At 43.6% G+C, this 22,430-nt stretch overlaps 1 protein-coding gene across 5 annotated transcripts in view; it reads left to right on the forward strand.

Annotated features, from left to right (window-relative positions):
* Positions 1-267: 267 nt before the first annotated feature.
* Positions 268-22,430, forward strand: part of LOC120103961 (beta-glucosidase 22-like) — a 36,774-nt gene continuing 14,611 nt past the window's right edge. For 2 of the 5 annotated variants that reach the window (XM_039124546.1, XM_039124547.1), the window contains exons 1-7: positions 268-477; positions 617-680; positions 1,755-1,813; positions 15,535-15,610; positions 15,696-15,767; positions 16,454-16,541; positions 16,627-16,882. In XM_039124546.1, coding sequence (XP_038980474.1) covers positions 334-477; positions 617-680; positions 1,755-1,813; positions 15,535-15,610; positions 15,696-15,767; positions 16,454-16,541; positions 16,627-16,882 — 759 coding nt within the window. In that variant the 5' untranslated portion in view covers positions 268-333. Of the gene's footprint in view, positions 478-616; positions 681-1,754; positions 1,814-13,998; positions 14,024-15,534; positions 15,644-15,695; positions 15,768-16,453; positions 16,542-16,626; positions 16,883-22,430 lie in introns of those variants that run through there. The other 3 variants (XM_039124548.1, XM_039124550.1, XM_039124549.1) reach the window with 3 other exon arrangements.

The raw sequence follows: 22,430 nt of genomic DNA on the forward strand, positions 1-22,430 counted from the left end.
AAGTCTCTCTCAACCTAATTAATCTTTTACCATCCACTTTGCTTCATTACGTGACATAATTCCCAAGGCCAATATAGAAGGAGCACCGGGAATACAACGCATCTTACTAGTGTTTTTGTTCGTGTTAGAAGGAAAAAAAAAAAACACAATCGCGTGGGGCCCGATCATACGTTCTTGTCGCTGGGGGGGTTTCGTTGTCGGCAACCGCATGGCCCTACTGAATCGGCATCTCACGCCGCCCATGAATTCCATATACAAGAGCGAGTTCTATAGCCTTTTCTCGCCCAGCTCTTCTGCGCATCAACTGAAGGGGGGCACGACAGAAGAAAAAGGATGAGGAGGGGGAGCACCGTTCCTTTGTTGCTCCTCCTACTGTTTGCATCTCTGGAGGTGGATTCGAGCCGAACTGCACCACGATATAGCAGGGATGACTTCTCACCGGACTTTGTCTTTGGGGCTGGAACCTCAGCTTACCAGGTAATTAAGTTTTCTCTCGATTTAAGCTCCTCAGAGAGAGAGAGAGAGAGAGAGAGAGAGAGAGAGAGAGAGAGAGAGAGAGGCAATAATGAGCAAGATTGAGACAAGTAATATACTGGTTCTTCGTTCTAAACTGTAGGTGGAGGGAGCAGCAGCTGAGGATGGAAGGAGTCCTTGCATCTGGGATACGTTTACTCATGAAGGTGAGTCCATTTCTGTCAGCTTGGATTGGGTGCATGCATGGGAGGGGCATGGTTTTATGCCATCAGATTAATTTGTTGTTAGCCGGAAAAAAGGACAGAAAGATCGGTGCAATCGGTTTTCACGTTAGGTGTACATCATAGAATGTTTTAGATTTAAGATTTGCTGGGGCCGATCAGGTTCGCAAACAACAATTTATCGGCAAAGGGTTTCTCTCTCTCTCTCTCTCTCTCTCTCCTGCTAAAACAATGGGTTTGGGCATGAAAAATACATCTAATAATTTTTTTGATTAGGTATTTCAAAATTATACCCAAAGTCTTGCTCCATAGGATTTGGGATTTGTCCCAAATCCAAACCAATTATATGCTTAGATACAAATATATGCATATATGTACTTGCACATGTAAAAATACACGTACACGTACATACATGTATGTTTATCTATAACTTTTCTTGTCGGTCATAAAAGAAAACAAAAATCAAGTAAAGAATAGTAAAACTTTTTTTTTTTTTAGAATGGAGGAAGTAAATACTTCTCCCGTATTATATTAATTATTCGGTTAAAAGTATATTGAGTGTTATAGAATCGGAAAGAATAGTAAAAATCTTAACCCATCTTATTCCACCAACTTTATGCTCATCTCATTTGCCAATATTTTTACTTAATGTTTATACTTTTAAACTCTTCTGATTGCATGAATGCTCGACACAACTATTATTTTTTCTATATCAATATGTGGTGTTTGAAAATAGTATACTTTGAAAAATGATTCAAAAATATGGCAAAACAATTTGTTAAATACTCGATCTCTATCCTAATGCAATATGATATTGGACTATTTTTACTATAATATTAAAATTAGATTTAAGATTTTAATTAGATGTGGATCTGAATTACAAATATATTTTAAACTTTTATATATATATATATATATATATATATATATATATATATATATATATATATATATATATATATATATATATATATATATATATATACACATGCATACATACATATACACACACATCCATAAAAGGGTTGACCATCGATAACGAGTTCACGACCATGACAGGAAAGATGCCAGACAAGAGCACCGGTGACGTGGCTTCTGATGGGTACCACAAATACAAGGTATGTCACGTCCTAGCTAAAGGCCGTCCATGCATTGATTCCACCATGCTGCTCGAGCGGTATTTTATTTATAAATTTTCATTTCTTTCTCTCGAAGTCCCCTGAGCATGTCGTCATAGTCCACCCTGAGCGTGCGAGAGTTGAAGAACTTATTTGGCAGAATTTTTTTTAAATATTTTTTAAAAAATATTTTTAAAAATATAATATTTAGAAAAATAGTTTTGGTATATTTAGTTGATCAGAAAAAAATGACAAATTATAGAATGGCTTATGTTTGATTGAGCATATGTTTTACCAAAAAAGTTATATAAAATACCTATTATATTCTTAATAAAGGAAAAATCTTTACCGATAGATTTTGATGGCTTAAGAGTCCTACTAAAAGAAAAAGATTCCAATTTCCAACCAGTAAGGAAGTAACTTTGTCGTGCCATTCATAGATTTTTCTTCTTCATAAAATATGAAAATCTTATTTTTATGAAAATGTTACTTTTCCACCTTTCTTATTGAAAAATTCTAACTAAATAAGAGATATTTTTTTATTTTTTCCGTTGACCTTACTTTTTTTTCTTTTTTTCGCAAACCAAACAAATCTAAAGATAAAGAAGTTTTCTTTAAAAGAAAAAAAATATATGTTCAAACTTAACATAGAGGACTTGTTTGATTCGTGGAAAAAAAATGAAAAAAAAAATGGTCAACAGAGAAACAAAAAAGTGTAACAAAAAGTAGAGAAAAAAAATTCATGGAGGACATAAGAAAGCTACTTTCCCACCAGTTGAAAATTGGAGCTCTTTTTTTCTAAAAGTACCCTTAAGTCATCAAAATCTATAGGTAAGATTTTTTCTTTGTTAAGAGTATAATAGGTATTTTATATAACTTTTCTAAAAAAGTAGAGGCTGAACCAAACATAAGTCACTCTGTAATATATTATTTTCTCATGATCAATCAAATATACTAAAACTATTTTCCATTATATTTTTAGAAATCATCTTCTCAATAAAAATATTACAGCGAGGAAAAATTCTTTTTGCAAATCCAACAACTTCATAAGAGTAAACTGAGCTCGAGCCTAGCTCAAACTTAACCCAATATACATTCTTGTTGCGCTTAATCGTGAATTACCAAACCACAGCGAGCTATCAAGCCAAGCCAAGCCAAGAGTTCGGCTTATGTGGAGCTTCAGCCTACGTATGTTTAAATGTCTATCATAAAAAAATAGCATGATTCTTTTGCAGGCCAATACAAGAAGAAAGGTTTGGAACATTTACATTTTTTATGAGAAAATTTAGACAGGTATTAGATGCAGCCTGAACTTGAATTAATAAGGTCCCTTTCTTCTTATCCTTCTTTCTTGACTTTCACTTCCCCATTGTACTGCACATGCGTCAATGGTCCTTGTCAAAATACAAGACATAAATAACCAAGTAAGACGTTTTTGTGTATTGATGAACGGAAAAGAGCACTATCTTCATGATAGCAAAATTTTGATGAAGACTCTTCAAATCCTATTATAGTTAAAATTATATACACATCAAACTTTTCCTCTTTGTTGCACCTATTTTTTCTGGTTATAGATTATAACTCTATTTGAATATATGGAGTCCTTTTTTTTTTTTTTTTTTTTTTATGAAAAGGGAGGGAGACCCATCCTATATTTCATTAAGAGGTAATTAAGGAGTACAAGAAGAGAAGAGCACAAAAGCTGGAAATTTTTTTTACTTCCATCTAAGATAAGACTCTGAGATTCAAAACTTAAAATTCAAAATACCTCCCATACAAACCATATACCTCATTCAAATTTTAAAACTTAAAAATTCAAATTTTGACTGCAGTCTACTTCGCTGCTGGTTGACTCACCAAAGATTAGTGCATAGATAAGCACGCAAATTAAGGCCTTGTTTGGGGGAGCTGTTAGTAGTAGAGCTTTTGGAAGTAGAGCTGTTAGAAGTAGAGCTTTTGGAAGTAGAGCTTTTGGAAGTAAAGCTGTTAAAAGAAGAGCTGTTTGAAGCAGAGCTGTTTGAAGCAGAGTGTTTATAAAAAGCTGTTTGCTGTTTGATAGCTACATTTCTAAAGTGCTGTGGCACTTTAACATGTGTTTGGTAAATAAACTGAGAAAGTACTTTTGTGTGACAAAATGATCATAAAGAACATTACCAGTATTATATAACAGAGCATAATATAATATAATATATATTAATATATAAATATATGATATAGTATAATATTAATATAATGTAATATAATATTATCATAATATAGTATTATAACATTATATATTATAGAATAATAATTTAATATAATATTAAATTATTTATAATATATCAATGCATTATGATATAATGTAATATAATATTATATTTATAGTATAATACAATATTAAATATATAAAATATTATAATTATTAGTGTAAATTAATTTTTCATCCTTCTAATGACTATTTATCACTCTAACAAATAGAGAGAAAGGAAGAAGAAGATTGAGAGGGAAAGGGAGAAAGGAAGAGGCGGGATAAGGGTTTTGAGGAAAAAAGTGTGATTTAAATGAGGGTATTTTGGTCAAAAAATAGCTTCCCGACAAAGCTGAAAACAGCATTTCGGAAAGCTCCAAATTAGAGCTTCTTCCCAAAAGTTGTTTTCAGCTTCCCGCAAAAGCTGAAACAGCTTTCCGAAAATTTTACTAAACATCATTTTTTATCTAAAAGTACTTTTGGAGAACCAGAAAATGCTTTTTGGCCCTTCAAAAGCTTTCCAAACAGGGCCTAAGTCGCTGAAAAGCATTAAGGAAGAGCACAACTAGGACATTGACGTCCGTAAAGCAATCTACTAATTGAGCTCTCGTAAAGAGAGAAGGGAGAGGGGAAGGAAGGGAAGTTGAAACTAATGGGAGGCATTCACATTGAAGAGAGAAAAAAGAGGAGAAAAAGGAATGAGAGTGTAATGTTTGGGCCCACAACCTACTAGGCCCAATAAGAAATAGGCCCAGTTAAGGGTTGGGCCCAAATTTCACTGTAGCCAGCATAATTATTATCAGGAATAAAAAAAAAAAAACGAAGGGATAAGACCGACAGGGAGGGGTTACCGCACTCCCTGCTGGCAGCCGATGCCGGCGCGCCGGAGACAAGGGGGGCGGCGGCCAGTCCCGAAGTATGGAGGAAAGGAGAGGATGGGACCTCTCAGAGGGGGGTTTCATCCTCTAAACAAATATTTAAGCCTCTGTCGGCAACCCCAAATCACAGACCCCCCTAAACACCGAACGAGAGAAAGAGAGAGGGAGCCGAAGCCCTGGAGCCTAAGGCCAAGGAGCCCTGAAGCTCTGAAGAAGGGGGGACTACCAGGGAGGAAGCACTGCCCGACTACACCCGACTAAAACCAGGTATGGACTCCCTGTTAATAAAATTATAAAGCATGGAGAAACCCCTCTGTGGGGTGCTCTTCCCCTCTGTGTCAACAGTGACATAGAGGGGAGGAGGCCGGCACAGGAGAGGGAGAAAAACCCACAATCCCTGGGTCGGGCCGGACTCACAGGCCGTGACCATCCGGACCGAACCCAACCGGGTTCGGCCTGTTGACGAACCGGACACCGCGGCCTCGGCCGCGGGTACCTTGGGGTTCGGGGGGGGCAACCCAGGCCGCCATATCTGGCCGGGACGACAACAGAGGCGGCCACAGGGCCGCCAGCCCCGGCCGGACCACCACCTCTTCTCCGGCAAGGGGTGGTGGTGCCGGAAGGAAGGACCGAAGAAAAGAAAAGAAGAAAGAAAGAAAGAAAGAAAAAAAAAAAAAAAAAAGAACTCACCGGACCTTGAGGCTTCATCCCCTCCGGCCATGCCTTGCCGTGGACGGAGCGGGTGGAGGCTCTCGTTTATAGCCGGATCCCGACCCATCTCCGAGCCCTTCCCCTCTCCGGGATTACTTCGGAGGGAGGAAGGGCTGGCCTTCCCTTCCGCCGGCGCTCCGGGGGGGGAAACTCCACCTCGGTTGGTAGATCGGAGGGAGCCTCGTCTCCCCGTCCGCCTGCAAGGGAAGAAAAAGGGAGAAGAGGAGGGTTTCGGTGGGCCGGAAGTCAGGGTTTCGGTGAAAATAAAGAAAAAAAAAAAAAAAAGAAGAAAGCCGAGGGCTCGGCCGGAGGCTAGGGTCTCGGCGAAAACAAAGAAGAAAGAAAGAGAAAGAGAGAGAGAAGGAGAGGGAGTGACCGAGAGGGAGAAGGCCACAGATCTGGCCGGAGGAGAAGGAGGGGGCCGGAGGACCGGCCGGAGGCGTGGGTTTCGGTGGAGACGAAGGAGAAAAGAGAGGAGAGAGAGGAGAGCGGGAGATGAAGAGGCGGAAGCCTCTGGAAGGGGAGAAGAAAACCTGATAACGGGTTCGCGGGTCGGATCCGAATCCAAACCCGCAACCCGTTAAGCCCAAAGAAAAAGAAAAAGAAAAAGAAAAAGAAAAAGAAAAAGAAAAAGAGAAAAAAAAAGGGGAAAGGGTTTAGCCAAATTTGACTAAACCCGAGCCCAATCAAATTGGGCTAAGTCTGGACAAGCCAGACTATAAATTTAACCAAAATTAAACCTAAATTAAACTTGGGATTAAGCCTAATGACCAATTAGAAGGCCAATTAAACCATATGGACCCAATCAAGGCTCCAATATGAACACATTAGACTTGGGCTAAATTTCGGGTAGAATCCAAACAAGTAAAAGGAAATAATATGCTCATTATAATGTGATTTTAGGTGACTCAGGATCCGTCACCAGGACGTAAGAAACTTGGGAGAAAACGAATCACTGTAAGTAACATGTCCTAATCCTGTTATGGATCATGTTATGTTATTAATGTTTCCTAAGCATTTATTTTAAGTATATATGTTTCATACATGATATGTTACAATGCATAAGTAACTTTAATGATCCCAGAAGCTATGGCTATGTATGCAACATGATGATACTGATATTATAATCATGCATGTAAGTTTATAAAGTCTTAGCTAGCCCAGAGGCACTATAATGGGCTCAAAGATGCTACTGAGAATGACTGAGCCGCCAGTGGCTGAATAGTAACTGAGCTGCCCCGCCAGTGGCTGAATAGTAACTGAGCCTGCCCCGCCAGTGGCTGAATTGGAATTGGGCCTGCCCCGCCAGTGGCTGAATAGTAACTGAGCTTGCCCCGCCAGTGGCTGAATAGTAACTGAGCTGGCCCCGCCAGTGGCCGAGTCTGACTTCGCAGTAGCATCCGAGAGTAAAAGGACCACGGCATGCCGGGGGGCACGATTTCATATGCATATAATATGAAAATTTTGTGATTTGCACTACTGCTTTGTTTAAATTGCATACTTATTATGCCAAGATGATTATTAGATAAACATGCATGTCAGCTTCTCAAAACCCTGATTTACATGTTTAGTCTACTGGTTGATCCGGTAGGATTATGCAGGATTACTTACTGAGCCGTGTAGCTCACATCTGTTTATGTTTCGTTTTCTTTCAGATCCTCACCAGTGATCGCCATCAGATATGTTTTTATTTTGTTACAGAGCTTCGTATTTTTGGAGAAGCTTATATACTTCTGTACATTTGAATAGCATAGAAGTTCTGTATTTTTGGTTTCAAACTTGAAGGTTGTACTGCAAACTTTTAATATATATATAAGGATGAATCCTTTTTGGCTACCTGTTACCCCTGTATGAGGCTGCGTGCTACTGTGGGCGATAGTCGGCAATAGCATGGCCGTGTCACGGATCCGGATCCGGGGCGTGACATCTAGTGGTATCAGAGCCTTAGGTTAAACAATAGAATAACCATAAAATGCCTAAGGAAAAGGGTAGTTAAGAATGTCACCGTCATAGAAAATGTTATAATATGCTAGTTTATCATAACCTCACTTTAAAAATTTTTGACTGCTAGGTGATCATTAGGAAGATATGGATGACGACCGGAGACCACCCTCCCCGGAGCCCAGCGAGCGGTCAGTTTCCCCGGATACTCCACGGTCTGCAGCAGGTCAGGCAGGCCTAGCCGGAGTGTATCAGCTTATGGCGCAAGTGCTGCAACAGCAGCAGATGATGCAGTTGGCCGCTATGCCATCAGCAGACTCCTGCTATGAGAGGTTCCGCCGACTGAACCCCCCGACCTTTGAGGGTGGGTCTGACCCTATGGCGGCTGAAACATGGATCCGAGAGATAGAAAAGATGTTCCGAGCCCTCCACTTTCCTGATGAGGTGACAGTCCGGCAGGCGACCTCTATGCTGACAGGAAACGCCGAATACTGGTGGACGGCCATGGAGACGGCTTATGCCGTTGACAGACTCACCTGGAGGGACTTTAAGAGGATGTTTTACAATCAATACTTTCCGGACTCAGTGCACCTGGCGAAGCAGAATGAGTTTTTGACACTAACCCAGACTGACCAGATGTCCGTTCTGGAGTACGCCAATAAATTTAACGAACTGGGACGATTTTGCCCCCAGTTCATGGAGGATGAGAGAAGTAAGGTGAACCGGTTTGAGCAGGGATTGAGGTACGGGATTCGGTCCTGAATATCCTCTCATTTATTCTCAAGCTACAAAGATGTACTGGACCGAGCCTTGAAGGTTGAGGCTGACCTGATATAGTCCGGGAGAGAGAGGGAGGACCTGAAGAGGACCCGGTCATCAGGAGCACCGAGTAGTGGGGCTGGAGGCAGCAAGGGGTCTATGCCCAAGAAGAGACAGAGCAGAGGCTGCCCCACCTGTGGCGGAAACCACAGGGGTACCTGCATGAAGAAGACCGGAGCTTGTTATTCTTGCGGGCAGACAGGACACATCGCCCGCAACTGCCCTAGCCGAAAGAAGGACGAGCCCAGACATACTGCACCAGAGGACCAGAGATCGAGGGGTAACCCTCGGGTTTTCGCACTGACTCGACAGGATGCCAGTGCTAGCGATCAAGTGGTGACAGGTACACTTCTGGTCAACTTGGTTCCTGCCCTCATTCTATTTGATTCTGGTTCTACGCATTCTTTCGTGTCGGTTAGCTTTTCCAGACAATTACATAGCACATCTGAGAAATTAGTGGAACCATGGCATGTTGCTACACCCCTTTAGAAAACCGCAATTGTTGACACTAAATATAAAGATTGCATAATTCAGATAGGGGAAAAAGAATTAGAGACAAATCTTTTACAGCTTGACATGCAAGACTTTGATATTATCTTGGGCATGGACTGGATGTCACAGTATCACGCCCACATTGATTGTTACCACAAGAGGGTGGTATTTCGGATACCTGGGGAGCAAGAATTTTTCTTTCAGGGCGATATACCCCTTCAAGATGCTCCCACACTACACTTTATTTCTGCCTTGAAAGCTGGAAAGGCTGTGAGAAAAGGGTGTATGGCCTATCTAGCCTGTGTAATGGATACCCAGAAAGAGACCAAACTGGAAGATATTCCAGTAGTCAGAGAATATCCGGATGTCTTCCCGGAGGAATTACCAGGATTACCCCCAGACCGAGAGATCGAATTCACAATCGACCTCGCACCAGGAGAGGGGCCAGTCTCCAAGGCTCCTTACCGGATGGCCCCTGCTGAGTTAAGGGAATTGAAGGTACAACTACAAGAACTCCTGGATAAAAAGTTCATCCAGCCCAGTGCGTCGCCATGGGGAGCTCCTGTCCTATTTGTGAAAAAGAAAGACGGGAGTATGCGGCTATGCATCGATTACCGAAAATTGAACAAGATAACCATAAAGAACAAATATCCCCTACCTCGGATCGATGACCTGTTTGATCAGCTGCAAGGCGCCCAAGTCTTCTCCAAGATAGATTTGAGGTCAGGCTACCATCAGCTGAAGATCAAATCTGAGGATGTGCCAAAAACTGCATTTCGAACCAGGTATGGGCATTATGAATTTCTGGTTATGCCTTTTGGACTGACCAATGCCCCGGCTGCATTTATGGACTTGATGAACAGAGTCTTTAAACAATATTTGGATCAGTTCGTGATAGTTTTTATCGATGACATTTTGATATACTCAAAGAGCCGGAAGGAACATGAAGACCATTTGAGGGTGGTGCTACAAATCCTTCGAGAGAAGAGGCTGTACGCCAAGCTGAACAAATGTGAGTTTTGGCTGGACAGTGTGGCGTTCCTCGGCCATATAATCTCCAAGGAAGGAGTGTCAGTGGACCCCAAGAAGATAGAAGCGGTGGTGGATTGGCCTCGTCCCACCAACGCCAAGGAAATAAGAAGCTTTTTGGGATTAGCCGGGTATTACCGGCGATTTGCGGAAGGGTTCTCCAAAATAGCTACCCCCTTGACCCAGTTGACTAAGAAACGGGCCAAGTTTATCTGGGACGGCAAGTGTGAGAGGAGCTTCCGGGAGCTTAAACAAAGGTTAGTTTCTGCCCCAATTTTGACATTACCGTCCTTAACTGGAGAATTTACCATCTACAGTGATGCTTCCAAGAACGGGCTAGGCTGTGTGCTGATGCAAGATGGCAAGGTGGTAGCCTATGCCTCGAGACAGCTGAAACCCTATGAACAGAACTACCCAACACATGACCTAGAGTTGGCCGCAGTAGTGTTCGCCTTGAAACTTTGGAGACATTATTTGTATGGCGAACACTGTGATGTGTACACCGACCACAAGAGCCTGAAGTATATATTCACCCAGAAGGAATTGAATATGAGGCAAAGAAGGTGGTTGGAACTCTTGAAGGATTATGACCTGAGTATTAAATACCACCCAGGAAAGGCCAACGTGGTGGCGGATGCCCTAAGCAGAAAGTCAGTTATAAGCTCCGCCGCTTTACTCACCACTCAACCACAGATTCAGAAGGATCTCGATAAAATGCAGGTTGAGGTGGTTACCCAAACTACAAAAATTTTGCTGGCCGCCTTGAGTATACAACCAACCTTGATCGATAGAATAAAGGTTGCCCAGCAGTCTGATGAGCACATTTGCCAGCTCAAGGATGAAGTGGAGAAAGGGTTGCGACCCGAACTCCAAATGCACCCAGATGGCACTTTAAGGTTTGGCCACCGACTGTGTGTACCGGCAAATGTTGACCTAAAAAGGGAAATCATGGAAGAAGCCCACCAATCCCGTTTCTCTATTCATCCAGGCAGTACTAAAATGTACCGGGACCTTCGGGAACATTACTGGTGGAAGGGGATGAAGAGAGAAATAGTTGAGTTTGTGGCCCGATGCTTGACCTGTCAGCTAGTAAAAGCAGAGCACCAGAGGCCAGCAGGGTTGCTGGAACCAATAGAAATTCCTGAATGGAAGTGGGAGCACATCACGATGGATTTTGTTACAGGACTCCCCAAAACGGTGAGAAAGAATGATGCAGTGTGGGTGATTGTTGATCGCCTTACAAAATCAGCTCATTTTCTGCCATTCAGAATTGGTACTCCTTTAGACAAGCTGGCCCAATTATACATCGATGAGATTGTACGCCTGCACGGAGTACCAGTGAGTATCATTTCTGATCGTGACCCCCGATTCGTGTCCAGATTCTGGGAAAGCTTTCAGAAGGCCATGGGTACCGGACTGAGGCTCAGTACAGCATACCACCCCCAGACTGACGGCCAGTCAGAGCGGACAATCCAAACTCTGGAAGACATGCTGAGGGCTTGCACTGTGGACCTAGGTGGAAACTGGGATAGTCACATACCACTGGTGGAATTTGCTTATAACAATAGCTACCATTCCAGTATCCAGATGGCCCCATACGAAGCTCTCTATGGGAGAAGATGTCGATCCCCCTTACACTGGGATGATGTCGGGGAGCGGAAAATGCTAGGCCCCGAACTGGCCCAGCACACCCGAGACAAGGTACTACTAATTAAGCAAAGGCTTCAGGCTGCCCAGGATAGACAGAAAAGATGGGCTGACAGAGGAAGAAGGGCCTTGGAATTTTTGGAGGGGAACTTTGTCTTCCTAAAAATTTCACCATCAAAGGGTATTACCCGATTCGGAAGACACGGCAAATTAAGTCCTCGCTACATTGGCCCATTTGAGGTTCTTGCTAGAATAGGCAAAGTTGCCTACAAATTGGCCCTACCTTCAGAGCTATCAGGCGTACACAACGTCTTTCACGTCTCTTTGTTACGGAGGTACGTTCCGAATTCCAGCCATGTGGTACCACATGAGCCTCTGCAATTAAATAAAGATTTAACCTATGAGGAGGCTCCCCTGCGCATCATAGACAGAAAAGAGCAAATTCTCCGAAGGCGCACCATTCCCTACGTTAAAGTCCAGTGGACCAACCACACTGAAAGGGAAGCTACCTGGAAATTGGAGGAAGAGATGCGACAACGCTACCCTCAGCTCTTCGAGAACCGAGGTATGTTTAATTTCGAGGACGAAATTTATTTAAGGGGGGAAGGATGTAATGTCCGGGCCCACAACCTACTAGGCCCAATAAGAAATAGGCCCAGTTAAGGGTTGGGCCCAAATTTCACTGTAGCCAGCATAATTATTATCAGGAATAAAAAAAAAAAAAAACGAAGGGATAAGACCGACAGGGAGGGGTTACCGCACCCCCTGCTGGCAGCCGATGCCGGCGCGCCGGAGACAAGGGGGGGCGGCGGCCAGTCCCGAAGTATGGAGGAAAGGAGAGGATGGGACCTCTCAGAGGGGGGTTTCATCCTCTAAACAAATATTTAAGCCTCTGCCGGCAACCCCAAATCACAGACCCCCCTAAACACCGAACGAGAGAAAGAGAGAGGGAGCCGAAGCCCTGGAGCCTAAGGCCAAGGAGCCCTGAAGCTCTGAAGAAGGGGGGACTACCAGGGAGGAAGCACTGCCCGACTACACCCGACTAAAACCAGGTATGGACTCCCTGTTAATAAAATTATAAAGCATGGAGAAACCCCTCTGTGGGGTGCTCTTCCCCTCTGTGTCAACAGTGACATAGAGGGGAGGAGGCCGGCACAGGAGAGGGAGAAAAACCCACAATCCCTGGGTCGGGCCGGACTCACAGGCCGCGACCATCCGGACCGAACCCAACCGGGTTCGGCCTGTTGACGAACCGGACACCGCGGCCTCGGCCGCGGGTACCTTGGGGTTCGGGGGGGGCAACCCAGGCCGCCATATCTGGCCGGGACGACAACAGAGGCGGCCACAGGGCCGCCAGCCCCGGCCGGACCACCACCTCTTCTCCGGCAAGGGGTGGTGGTGCCGGAAGGAAGGACCGAAGAAAAGAAAAAGAAGAAAGAAAGAAAGAAAAAAAAAAAAAAAAAAAAAAGAACTCACCGGACCTTGAGGCTTCATCCCCTCCGGCCATGCCTTGCCGTGGACGGAGCGGGTGGAGGCTCTCGTTTATAGCCGGATCCCGACCCATCTCCGAGCCCTTCCCCTCTCCGGCATTACTTCGGAGGGAGGAAGGGCTGGCCTTCCCTTCCGCCGGCGCTCCGGGGGGGGAAACTCCACCTCGGTTGGTAGATCGGGGGGAGCCTCGTCTCCCCGGCCGCCTGCAAGGGAAGAAAAAGGGAGAAGAGGAGGGTTTCGGTGGGCCGGAAGTCAGGGTTTCGATGAAAATAAAGGAAAAAAAAAAAGAAGAAGAAAGCCGAGGGCTCGGCCGGAGGCTAGGGTCTCGGCGAAAACAAAGAAGAAAGAAAGAGAAAGAGAGAGAGAAGGAGAGGGAGTGACCGAGAGGGAGAAGGCCACAGATCTGGCCGGAGGAGAAGGAGGGGGCCGGAGGACCGGCCGGAGGCGTGGGTTTCGGTGGAGACGAAGGAGAAAAGAGAGGAGAGAGAGGAGAGCGGGAGATGAAGAGGCGGAAGCCTCTGGAAGGGGGGAAGAAAACCTGATAACGGGTTCGCGGGTCGGATCCGAATCCGAACCCGCAACCCGTTAAGCCCAAAGAAAAAGAAAAAGAAAAAGAAAAAGAAAAAGAAAAAGAAAAAGAAAAAGAAAAAGAGAAAAAAAAAAGGGGAAAGGGTTTAGCCAAATTTGACTAAACCCGAGCCCAATCAAATTGGGCTAAGTCTGGACAAGCCAGACTATAAATTTAACCAAAATTAAACCCAAATTAAACTTGGGATTAAGCCTAATGACCAATTAGAAGGCCAATTAAACCATATGGACCCAATCAAGGCTCCAATATGAACACATTAGACTTGGGCTAAATTTCGGGTAGAATCCAAACAAGTAAAAGGAAATAATATGTTCATTATAATGTGATTTTAGGTGACTCAGGATCCGTCACCAGGACATAAGAAACTTGGGAGAAAACGAATCACTGTAAGTAACCTGTCCTAATCCTGTTATGGATCATGTTATGTTATTAATGTTTCCTAAGCATTTATTTTAAGTATATATGTTTCATACATGATATGTTACAATGCATAAGTAACTTTAATGATCCCAGAAGCTATGGCTATGTATGCAACATGATGATACTGATATTATAATCATGCATGTAAGTTTATAAAGTCTTAGCTAGCCCAGAGGCACTATAATGGGCTCAAAGATGCTACTGAGAATGACTGAGCCGCCAGTGGCTGAATAGTAACTGAGCTGCCCCGCCAGTGGCTGAATAGTAACTGAGCCTGCCCCGCCAGTGGCTGAATTGGAATTGGGCCTGCCCCACCAGTGGCTGAATAGTAACTGAGCTTGCCCCGCCAGTGGCTGAATAGTAACTGAGCTGGCCCCGCCAGTGGCCGAGTCTGACTTCGCAGTAGCATCCGAGAGTAAAAGGACCACGGCATGCCGGGGGGCACGGTTTCATATGCATATAATATGAAAATTTTGTGATTTGTACTACTGCTTTGTTTAAATTGCATACTTATTATGCCAGGATGATTATTAGATAAACATGCATGTCAGCTTCTCAAAACCCTGATTTACATGTTTAGTCTACTGGTTGATCCGGTAGGATTATGCAGGATTACTTACTGAGCCGTGTAGCTCACATCTGTTTATGTTTCGTTTTCTTTCAGATCCTCACCAGTGATCGCCATCAGATATGTTTTTATTTTGTTACAGAGCTTCGTATTTTTGGAGAAGCTTATATACTTCTGTACATTTGAATAGCATAGAAGTTCTGTATTTTTGGTTTCAAACTTGAAGGTTGTACTGCAAACTTTTAATATATATATAAGGATGAATCCTTTTTGGCTACCTGTTACCCCTGTATGAGGCTGCGTGCTACTGTGGGCGATAGTCGGCAATAGCACGGCCGTGTCACGGATCCGGATCCGGGGCGTGACAGAGAGCATGAGTAGATTTGGGGGGCCAGTTGAGAGATAGGTGTAGAAATCTTATCAGCAACGGTATCAAAAAAAAATAAGGGAAGAGGGAGGAAGATAGGAAGAGAACAAGAGGAGAGCGCAAGAGAGAGAGAGAGAGAGGGAGGACTGGAGGGAGAGAGAGAGAGGGGGAGGACTGGAGGGAGAGAGAGAGAGGGGGAGGCAGAGGGGTCCAACGGCCGGCCAACTACCAAAGAGGATGTACGGTTGCGGACACCTTCACTAGGAAAGCTCGGAGAAATTTGTTGTTTGGTCGAAGAGTAAAATATATGGAGTAATTTATGGTCCATGCCTAGATAGTATTATTTGCATCTTGTAATGGTGAACTGTGGGTCTCATCTTCTAAATGCATAGTAACTTAGCTTTTGTGATCACATTTTTTCAAGGAAAAAACAAAACAGTCTGAAGAATTGAGATGTAAAGTCATGCATCAAAGTTTTGCAGCAAAGATGTGAATCTATGATTGTTTGTGACACTTTCCTAACGTCCAATGTAATCTTTCAGGAAGATGTCAAGCTTATGACAGATACAGGACTGGAGGCCTACAAATTCTCCATCTCTTGGTCAAGACTTCTCCCAAGTATCACAAACAAACCAATGCTTCTGATTACAGGTGTGCACTATAAAAAATGTTCCTTACTTGTGTGCTGTCTCTTATTTTGTAGATGGGAGAGGAGCTGTCAATCCAAAAGGCCTTGAGTTTTTTAACAATCTCATCAACGAGCTGGTAAAACATGGTCAGCTCAGTTTGTTCTAATTTGCTCTTATCCTTAGTTTATTGATAAACGAAATTCAAAATTACGAAGTCACAAAATTCTAAAGCCATGCATCCTTTGTTGTGTGCGTGATACCATAAGAAGGCACAAGAGATCAACAATGGGAAATACATATCAATTAAGTTATCAAAAGCTCTAAAGATTGCTCAGCCTCTCCATAAACGACAGTTTCAGTAACTTTCTGATAAATTAGCCACACTATACAACATACCTCTCTCACCTTTCAAATTAGTCAAATTTATAGGGAAGACTAGCCATACCAAGCAGGTGTCACTCTATGGATCAAGATGATGCCGACCCTTTAAAATGGTGCTCAATTTCCACTAAGATAACATCAGTCAGGAGTGGTTCTTCCTGAAAATCAGATGGATGACAGTTAAATAAATGTACTATCAAAAAATCCAGCATAAAGTTGGACAAGAAATAGAACATCATCATCACATAAGTAATGCCTGATATTTCAACATCACGTAAAGACTATCTCACTATATGCATATTTATGGGAGGATGAGAACTGAAACCAGGTGTCAGTTCTTTAAGTGTAAATATCGCACCATAGATACCGAAGATGTCAAACCTGTGCTCCTAAGATGAACTGCATTTGATTATATCTTCTTCTCAGTTCTGTTTTCTTCTGAATGATATAGGAATTCAGCCACATGCTTCACTCTATCATCTAGATCTTCCCCAAGTACTTGAAGATGAGTACCGAGGATGGCTGAGTCCTAAGATTGTGTAATCCTTTTTCTATTTGATGTTCTAAACTTTCCTACCAAAATACTAGTGATCTAATGTCCTAACCCCTTCAAATTGATAACAGAGATGATTTCACAGCATACGCGGATGTGTGTTTTAGGGAATTTGGTGATAGAGTTTCCCACTGGACCACCATTATAGAACCCAACATCATGGCGATTGCTGCCTATGACAGCGGAGCATTCCCACCCAATCGGTGTTCTTATCCATTTGGCATCAATTGTATAGCAGGCAATTCCAGTGTAGAGCCATACATCGTGGTTCACCATGCCCTACTGGCACATGCATCAGCTGTCAGACTGTATCGGACGAAATATCAAGTAAGTCATTTTGTTCAAATCATTTTCTTAAATTAAGTATCCATTCTAGTGACTTCCATAAGGGGCCAGGCTTCTATCATCATACATCTATCTTTCAGAATGGAAAAGCAGAAGTGTTTGAGTGAATGCTTTATAATTGTGAGGACACGCTTCCAAATTTATGCAGTTGCAAAGGTGTTGAACCCTCCAAGAAAACATGCTAAATACGTATATTATAGAACCATAGACAGACTCTATCTGTACAGTTCATATATGTTGCCCAGATAGACAACCCAAGAGGGGGGGGGGGGGGGGGGGGGGGTGAATTGGGTTTTAAAATAATTATTGCAATTAAATGGTTTGTGAAATACTAATTAATACTTTTTGCAAGTTGATTAATTAGATGCTATGTGCAGTGAATGAAATGAAAGCAAAGACGACAAGGCAATCACAAACACAATGATTTTATAGTGGTTCGGAGCTAACCCTTGCTCCTATGTCCACTCCCCAAGCCTCACTTGGGAATTCACTATAACCCCTCGGATTACAGCCGGTTGTTTTACAAGCTCACAACCTAACTTGTTGTTTTACGAGATCACAACGAACTCGGTCGGTTTTCCCAGGCTCACCGACTAGAACCATCCGATTGTTTTTCCGGGATCACAATCAAACCCTTACACGTTGGTTTCAACCTAGGCTCACCAACAAACCTTTACACCCTTGATTCAATCCCCTGATTGAATCAAGTAAGGACCAAATGAATAGAAAAACAAACAGAAAAATACAGCTTCTAAACAAGCAGATATTCAGCAATATGAAATAGGAGAGAAGTTAAGAGCCCTCAAACAAGTTTATGATGATGTAGAGGAGGGCTTCTCGAACTCTGGGTCTCCTCTTGAATGTCTTGACGACTTGAAGGCTGAAGGAGACTTCTTTAATGCTGGGAAGAGTTGGTTGAATGAAGTTAATGGCCCTCTTCCTTCTTTTCCATTGAAATCCTTTGGCAGATGAAGATTTCGTGCTTTCTTTGAAAAGAATATCACTTCTCTACCTTGCTACAGTTCTCTGTGGCTATTTAAGCCATTCCCCACGGAAACTAGCCGTTAGACACAATCTTCTAGACGTTCTGCACATTCTGCACATCCTGACAATGTTTCCGTTGGGATCGGAGTCGACTCGCGCGATCTGGAGTCGACTCGGCTGCAGCAGGAGTCGACTCATGCTTTTCTGGAGTCGGCTCGGCAACTGTTCCGGATTTGAATTAAAGTGCTCTTCTCGACTGGGAGTCGACTCGACTTAACCCGGAGTCGACTCCCCAAAGTCTGGAGCTGACCTGGCACTTTTGGAGTCGACTCATTCCAAGGAATCCATAGAGGTATTGTTCAACTTTGCTCACTCGAGTCGACTCGGAAATTCTGGGAGTCGACTCGGCGCTCAGAGTCCGAACTCCCGATCTTCTGTCTTTTGGCTCGTGCCGTCTTGGAGTCGACTCGGACTGTTTCGGAGTCGACTCGGCTCTCAGTATCCGAAAAACAGTCTTCTGTCTTTTTGGGGTAGCGCTGCCTTGGAGTCGACTCGAACTATCTTTGAGTCGACTCGCCTCTCAGAGACGAAAATACTGTCTTCTGTCTTTTTGGGGTCGCGCTGTCTCGGAGTCGACTCGGGCTTTGCAGGAGTCGACTCGGCGCTCAGTGTCCGAAAGTTGCTCTCTGATTTTTGCCTTGTATTACACTGGGAGTCGACTCTCGCTTCCTTTGGAGTCGACCAGCCAACCATCGGAGTCGACTCGAGTTCCTCAGGAGTCGACTCGGCTCTCAGAGTCCAAAATAACTTCTCTGTCTTTCTGTCTGTAACTCCCTGGAGTCGACTCATAGTACTCTGGAGTCGACTCGGCAAGCATCGGAGTCGACTCGCGCTCTTCAGGAGTCGACTCGTTGACAGGTTTTGAGTTGGATCTTTCTGTCTGTCTGTCTGTTCTCAGTTGGAGTCGACTCGTAAGGTACAGAAGTCGACTCGAGCCTGTGCCAGTACTTCTGATACGCTTGGAGTCGACTCGTAATATCCCGAAGTCGACTCGAGTCTCAGACTTTGGTTCAAATTGACTTCTTAACTTATCCAAAATGTCTTGAACCAAATCTAGAGACACTTAACCATAAATTTACAAGAATTTCACTGAAACACTAGATTGAATTCATTAGTAAACATAAGATATACTCAAATGCTTTGAGCTCATCAAAATCAAATAGGGTTATAATCAATCACTCCACAATCTTCCCCTTTTTGATGATGACAAAATATTGAGTATATGTAAAGTGAATTGCTCAACAAACAAGGAGATTTATAGTAAAAATTTTAAAATGAATTCAAGTGTCTGGTTATTTAATTTATCTAAACCTGAAAGGTGTGAAACAATAAATTTTGAAGTTAAAGCTCCCCCTTTCATTTGGAATTATATAAGCCTTCATGTCATGCAATCAATTGTTTGGCTTATATATATTTAATGATTTTGCTTTCTTAAAAAAAATTCAGATTCTCCCCCTCAACACATGCATTCAACTTTGTTTTGATTCTCTGAATTTTCTTTTAGTGCATTGAAGCTTTTGAACTTAAATTTTTGGTTTTTAGAGGGAAAATCTGCCAATTTGTTCTTGAGTATGATTCAACTAATCTCCGAATATCCCTTGAATAGATTCTGGAGATTACTCCGTTAGGAGCCCCAACAGAGAGATAATGAGCCTCAAGGTATCGAATCCACTAAGAACAAATTATTGTGTGTTTTAAAAGTTTTCTTTTTATTGATTTTCATTGATTTTCTTTACATGTCTATTCAATATATTTTCTCCTCCTTTTTGTCATCATAGCAAAAAGGAAGAAAGCACATCAAACAAGCAATTAGAGATTAATTTGCACATTTTTGAAGAAAATTGTCTACTCATTGTATTGATGTATATATAGGTACACTTGTGAATACAAAGAGTAAAGCAGTAAGTACATGTCAAAAGTGAAAAAGCAGGCTAGGGTTTCTTCGAGGAGGATGTGGCTCCCTTGCCCAGTCTTGATTGTTCCATAAGTAGACTGACCCCATCTGTGACGTTCCCTAGCTGCGTGATGATCGCCGAGGTGGCCCTACTGTGGATCGAGGAGAGCTCAGTCAGACTCGCCTGAAGTGTGTCCAACTTGGCGATCAACACATTCGCCAGACGCTCGACCCCCTGACTCTGGGTGCCTATGTCATGTCGGATGTCATCTCGCATCTTCCTTGTGTTGCTTGTGACATCGCTCATGTTTGAGAATTGGGCTTGTATAAGGCTTCTGACATTGTAGATCTCCTCCCTCAGATGAGCCGTCATCTCGGTCACGGCTGATAAGGAGGGAACCAATGCAGAAGAGGGGGCAGTAGCTGGACCTCGGAGTTCCCTCAGTAGGTCGTCCCGAAGATCTCGTACAATCTCCTGCCGCAACTCCCGGAGCTGCTCAGGAGAGATCCGGACCTCTAATGGCTGAGTAGGAGGTGCTGAAGAGGAGGGTCCGGCTGAAGTGGATGGTGCTGAGGTGGAGGGATAGGTGGAAAAGTCAGAATCAGGATCAGGACTGGGGGAGTGTCTAGTAGTAGGTGTGGAGGAGGATGGTTTCCTGACCCAGGCTCCCTCTACCCTATGAAATCCCATCCTGTGAAGGGTTCCCTCACCCATGCGATCTGTGTGTCGCAGTGCGCGAGAGGGTTCCCCCTCAGGAATAGGGATCTCGGACTCCCTAAAAATCAGGGTATACATCATCCCATATGGAAGGGTGAGCCTAGGTTTGTCTAGTGGCTCACATAGGTATTTGTAGATCAGTTTAGGGAAGTTGACTGGGGTATCTTGGAGAATATAATACATGAGGGCTAGGTCCCTCTCGGATACAAAGTCGAAGCGGCCAGTCTTAGAAAATAGGGTCCTAGAAATAATACTCAAGAGGAGCCGCATTTCAACTGATAGTGAACTAGCGGACACCTCATCTAGTGGGGACTGGGGTGGACTCCCTAATATGGCCGTAAGGGCCTCAGTCCTATCGGCCGGGGGAGTAGGAACTACCCCTACTTGGGGAAGATGTAGGATTTGTGCTATAAAATCCTCAGAAATGAATAAAGGGACACCCGCTACGGTTCCCTGTATTCCACCATTGCCCCTGGACACTGTCCCATAGAACTCCCTAACTAGCCCTGGGTAAGTGGGAAGATCTAGTGAGCAAAAGAACTCTAGTCCTTGGGCCCTCAACCTATCCCCTATAGTGAAGCCTTCCCGGGAGAGATAGTCGAAGTTGACATATCTCCCGGTGGAGACCGCCTTCCCGGCGCACGGACGCGAGGGAACCGGTCTTGGCGGGGAACGAATCGGAGGTTGTGGCCTCACGGGATCATTCCGAGCCTTGGACCGTCGCTCGGCGCCGCTCGCGGGTTGGGGCCTCTTCCGGCTTGGGACAACCATCTTACGAGGCATGCTTGACCTAGGGATGGGGAATAAACCTAATGGACGGAAGAAGCTCGACGGAAAAACCCTAACGGAGGTCGGAGACGGCTCTAGGGTTTGTGAACAGTGGAGGCGATGAATAGAAGTGTTGAATAAACGCTTGGATTAGGGTTAAAAACTCGGATCCCGACCGCGAGTCGACTCCAGTAAGTCGCGAGTCGACTCGACCTCGAGTCGACTCCAAAATATGCGTGAGTCGACTCCCCTTATGCTGCCATCGACCTCGAGTCGACTCCCGTCTATGTGCGAGTTGACTCCCTGTCATGAGCCAACTCTGAAACGTATCCGAGTCGACTCGAACTCTGACACGCACCTAAAAATCATGCTATTTTCGTACCAAACAAGGGACAATCACTAAGTTATGATCTGATTTGATGATCATAGATGAGAAACTCCATATTTAGCACAAGCTAATCATCAAAATCAATGAACTAGAATAGAATATCACTAGGATGGATCAATCACTCCTAATCCTCTCCTAAGCACACTAAATCGCTCTTCACTCAAGGGTTTTGTGAAGATGTCAGCTAGTTGATCATCTGTGCAAATAAATTGAAGTGTAACATCACCATTCAGTACATGATCTCTTATGAAGTGATGTCTTATTTCAATGTGTTTGGTTCTTGAGTGCTGAATTGGATTCTTAGTTAAGTTAATAGCACTTGTATTGTCACAATTAATGGAAATTTTATCTTGTTTAATTCCATAATCTTCCAGTTGTTGTTTGATCCATATGATTTGAGCACAACAACTCCCGGCAGTAACATATTCTGCTTCAGCAGTAGATAATGCAACCGAGTTTTGTTTCTTGCTAAACTATGAGATTAAATTTTCTCCTAAGAATTGACATGACCCGCTGGTGCTTTTTCTATCAAGTTTACAACCAGCAAAGTCTGAATCTGTGTATCCTATTAAGTTCAGGCTAGATTCTTTAGAATACCATAAGCCTATATTTTTAGTTCCTATTAGGTATTTAAAGATTCTCTTGACTACAATTAGATGAGATTCCTTAGGATTAGACTGATATCTAGCACACATGCATACACTAAACATGATATCAG

The sequence above is a fragment of the Phoenix dactylifera genome, chromosome 3 (genome assembly GCF_009389715.1).
Source record: "Phoenix dactylifera cultivar Barhee BC4 chromosome 3, palm_55x_up_171113_PBpolish2nd_filt_p, whole genome shotgun sequence".
NCBI lineage: Eukaryota > Viridiplantae > Streptophyta > Magnoliopsida > Arecales > Arecaceae > Phoenix > Phoenix dactylifera.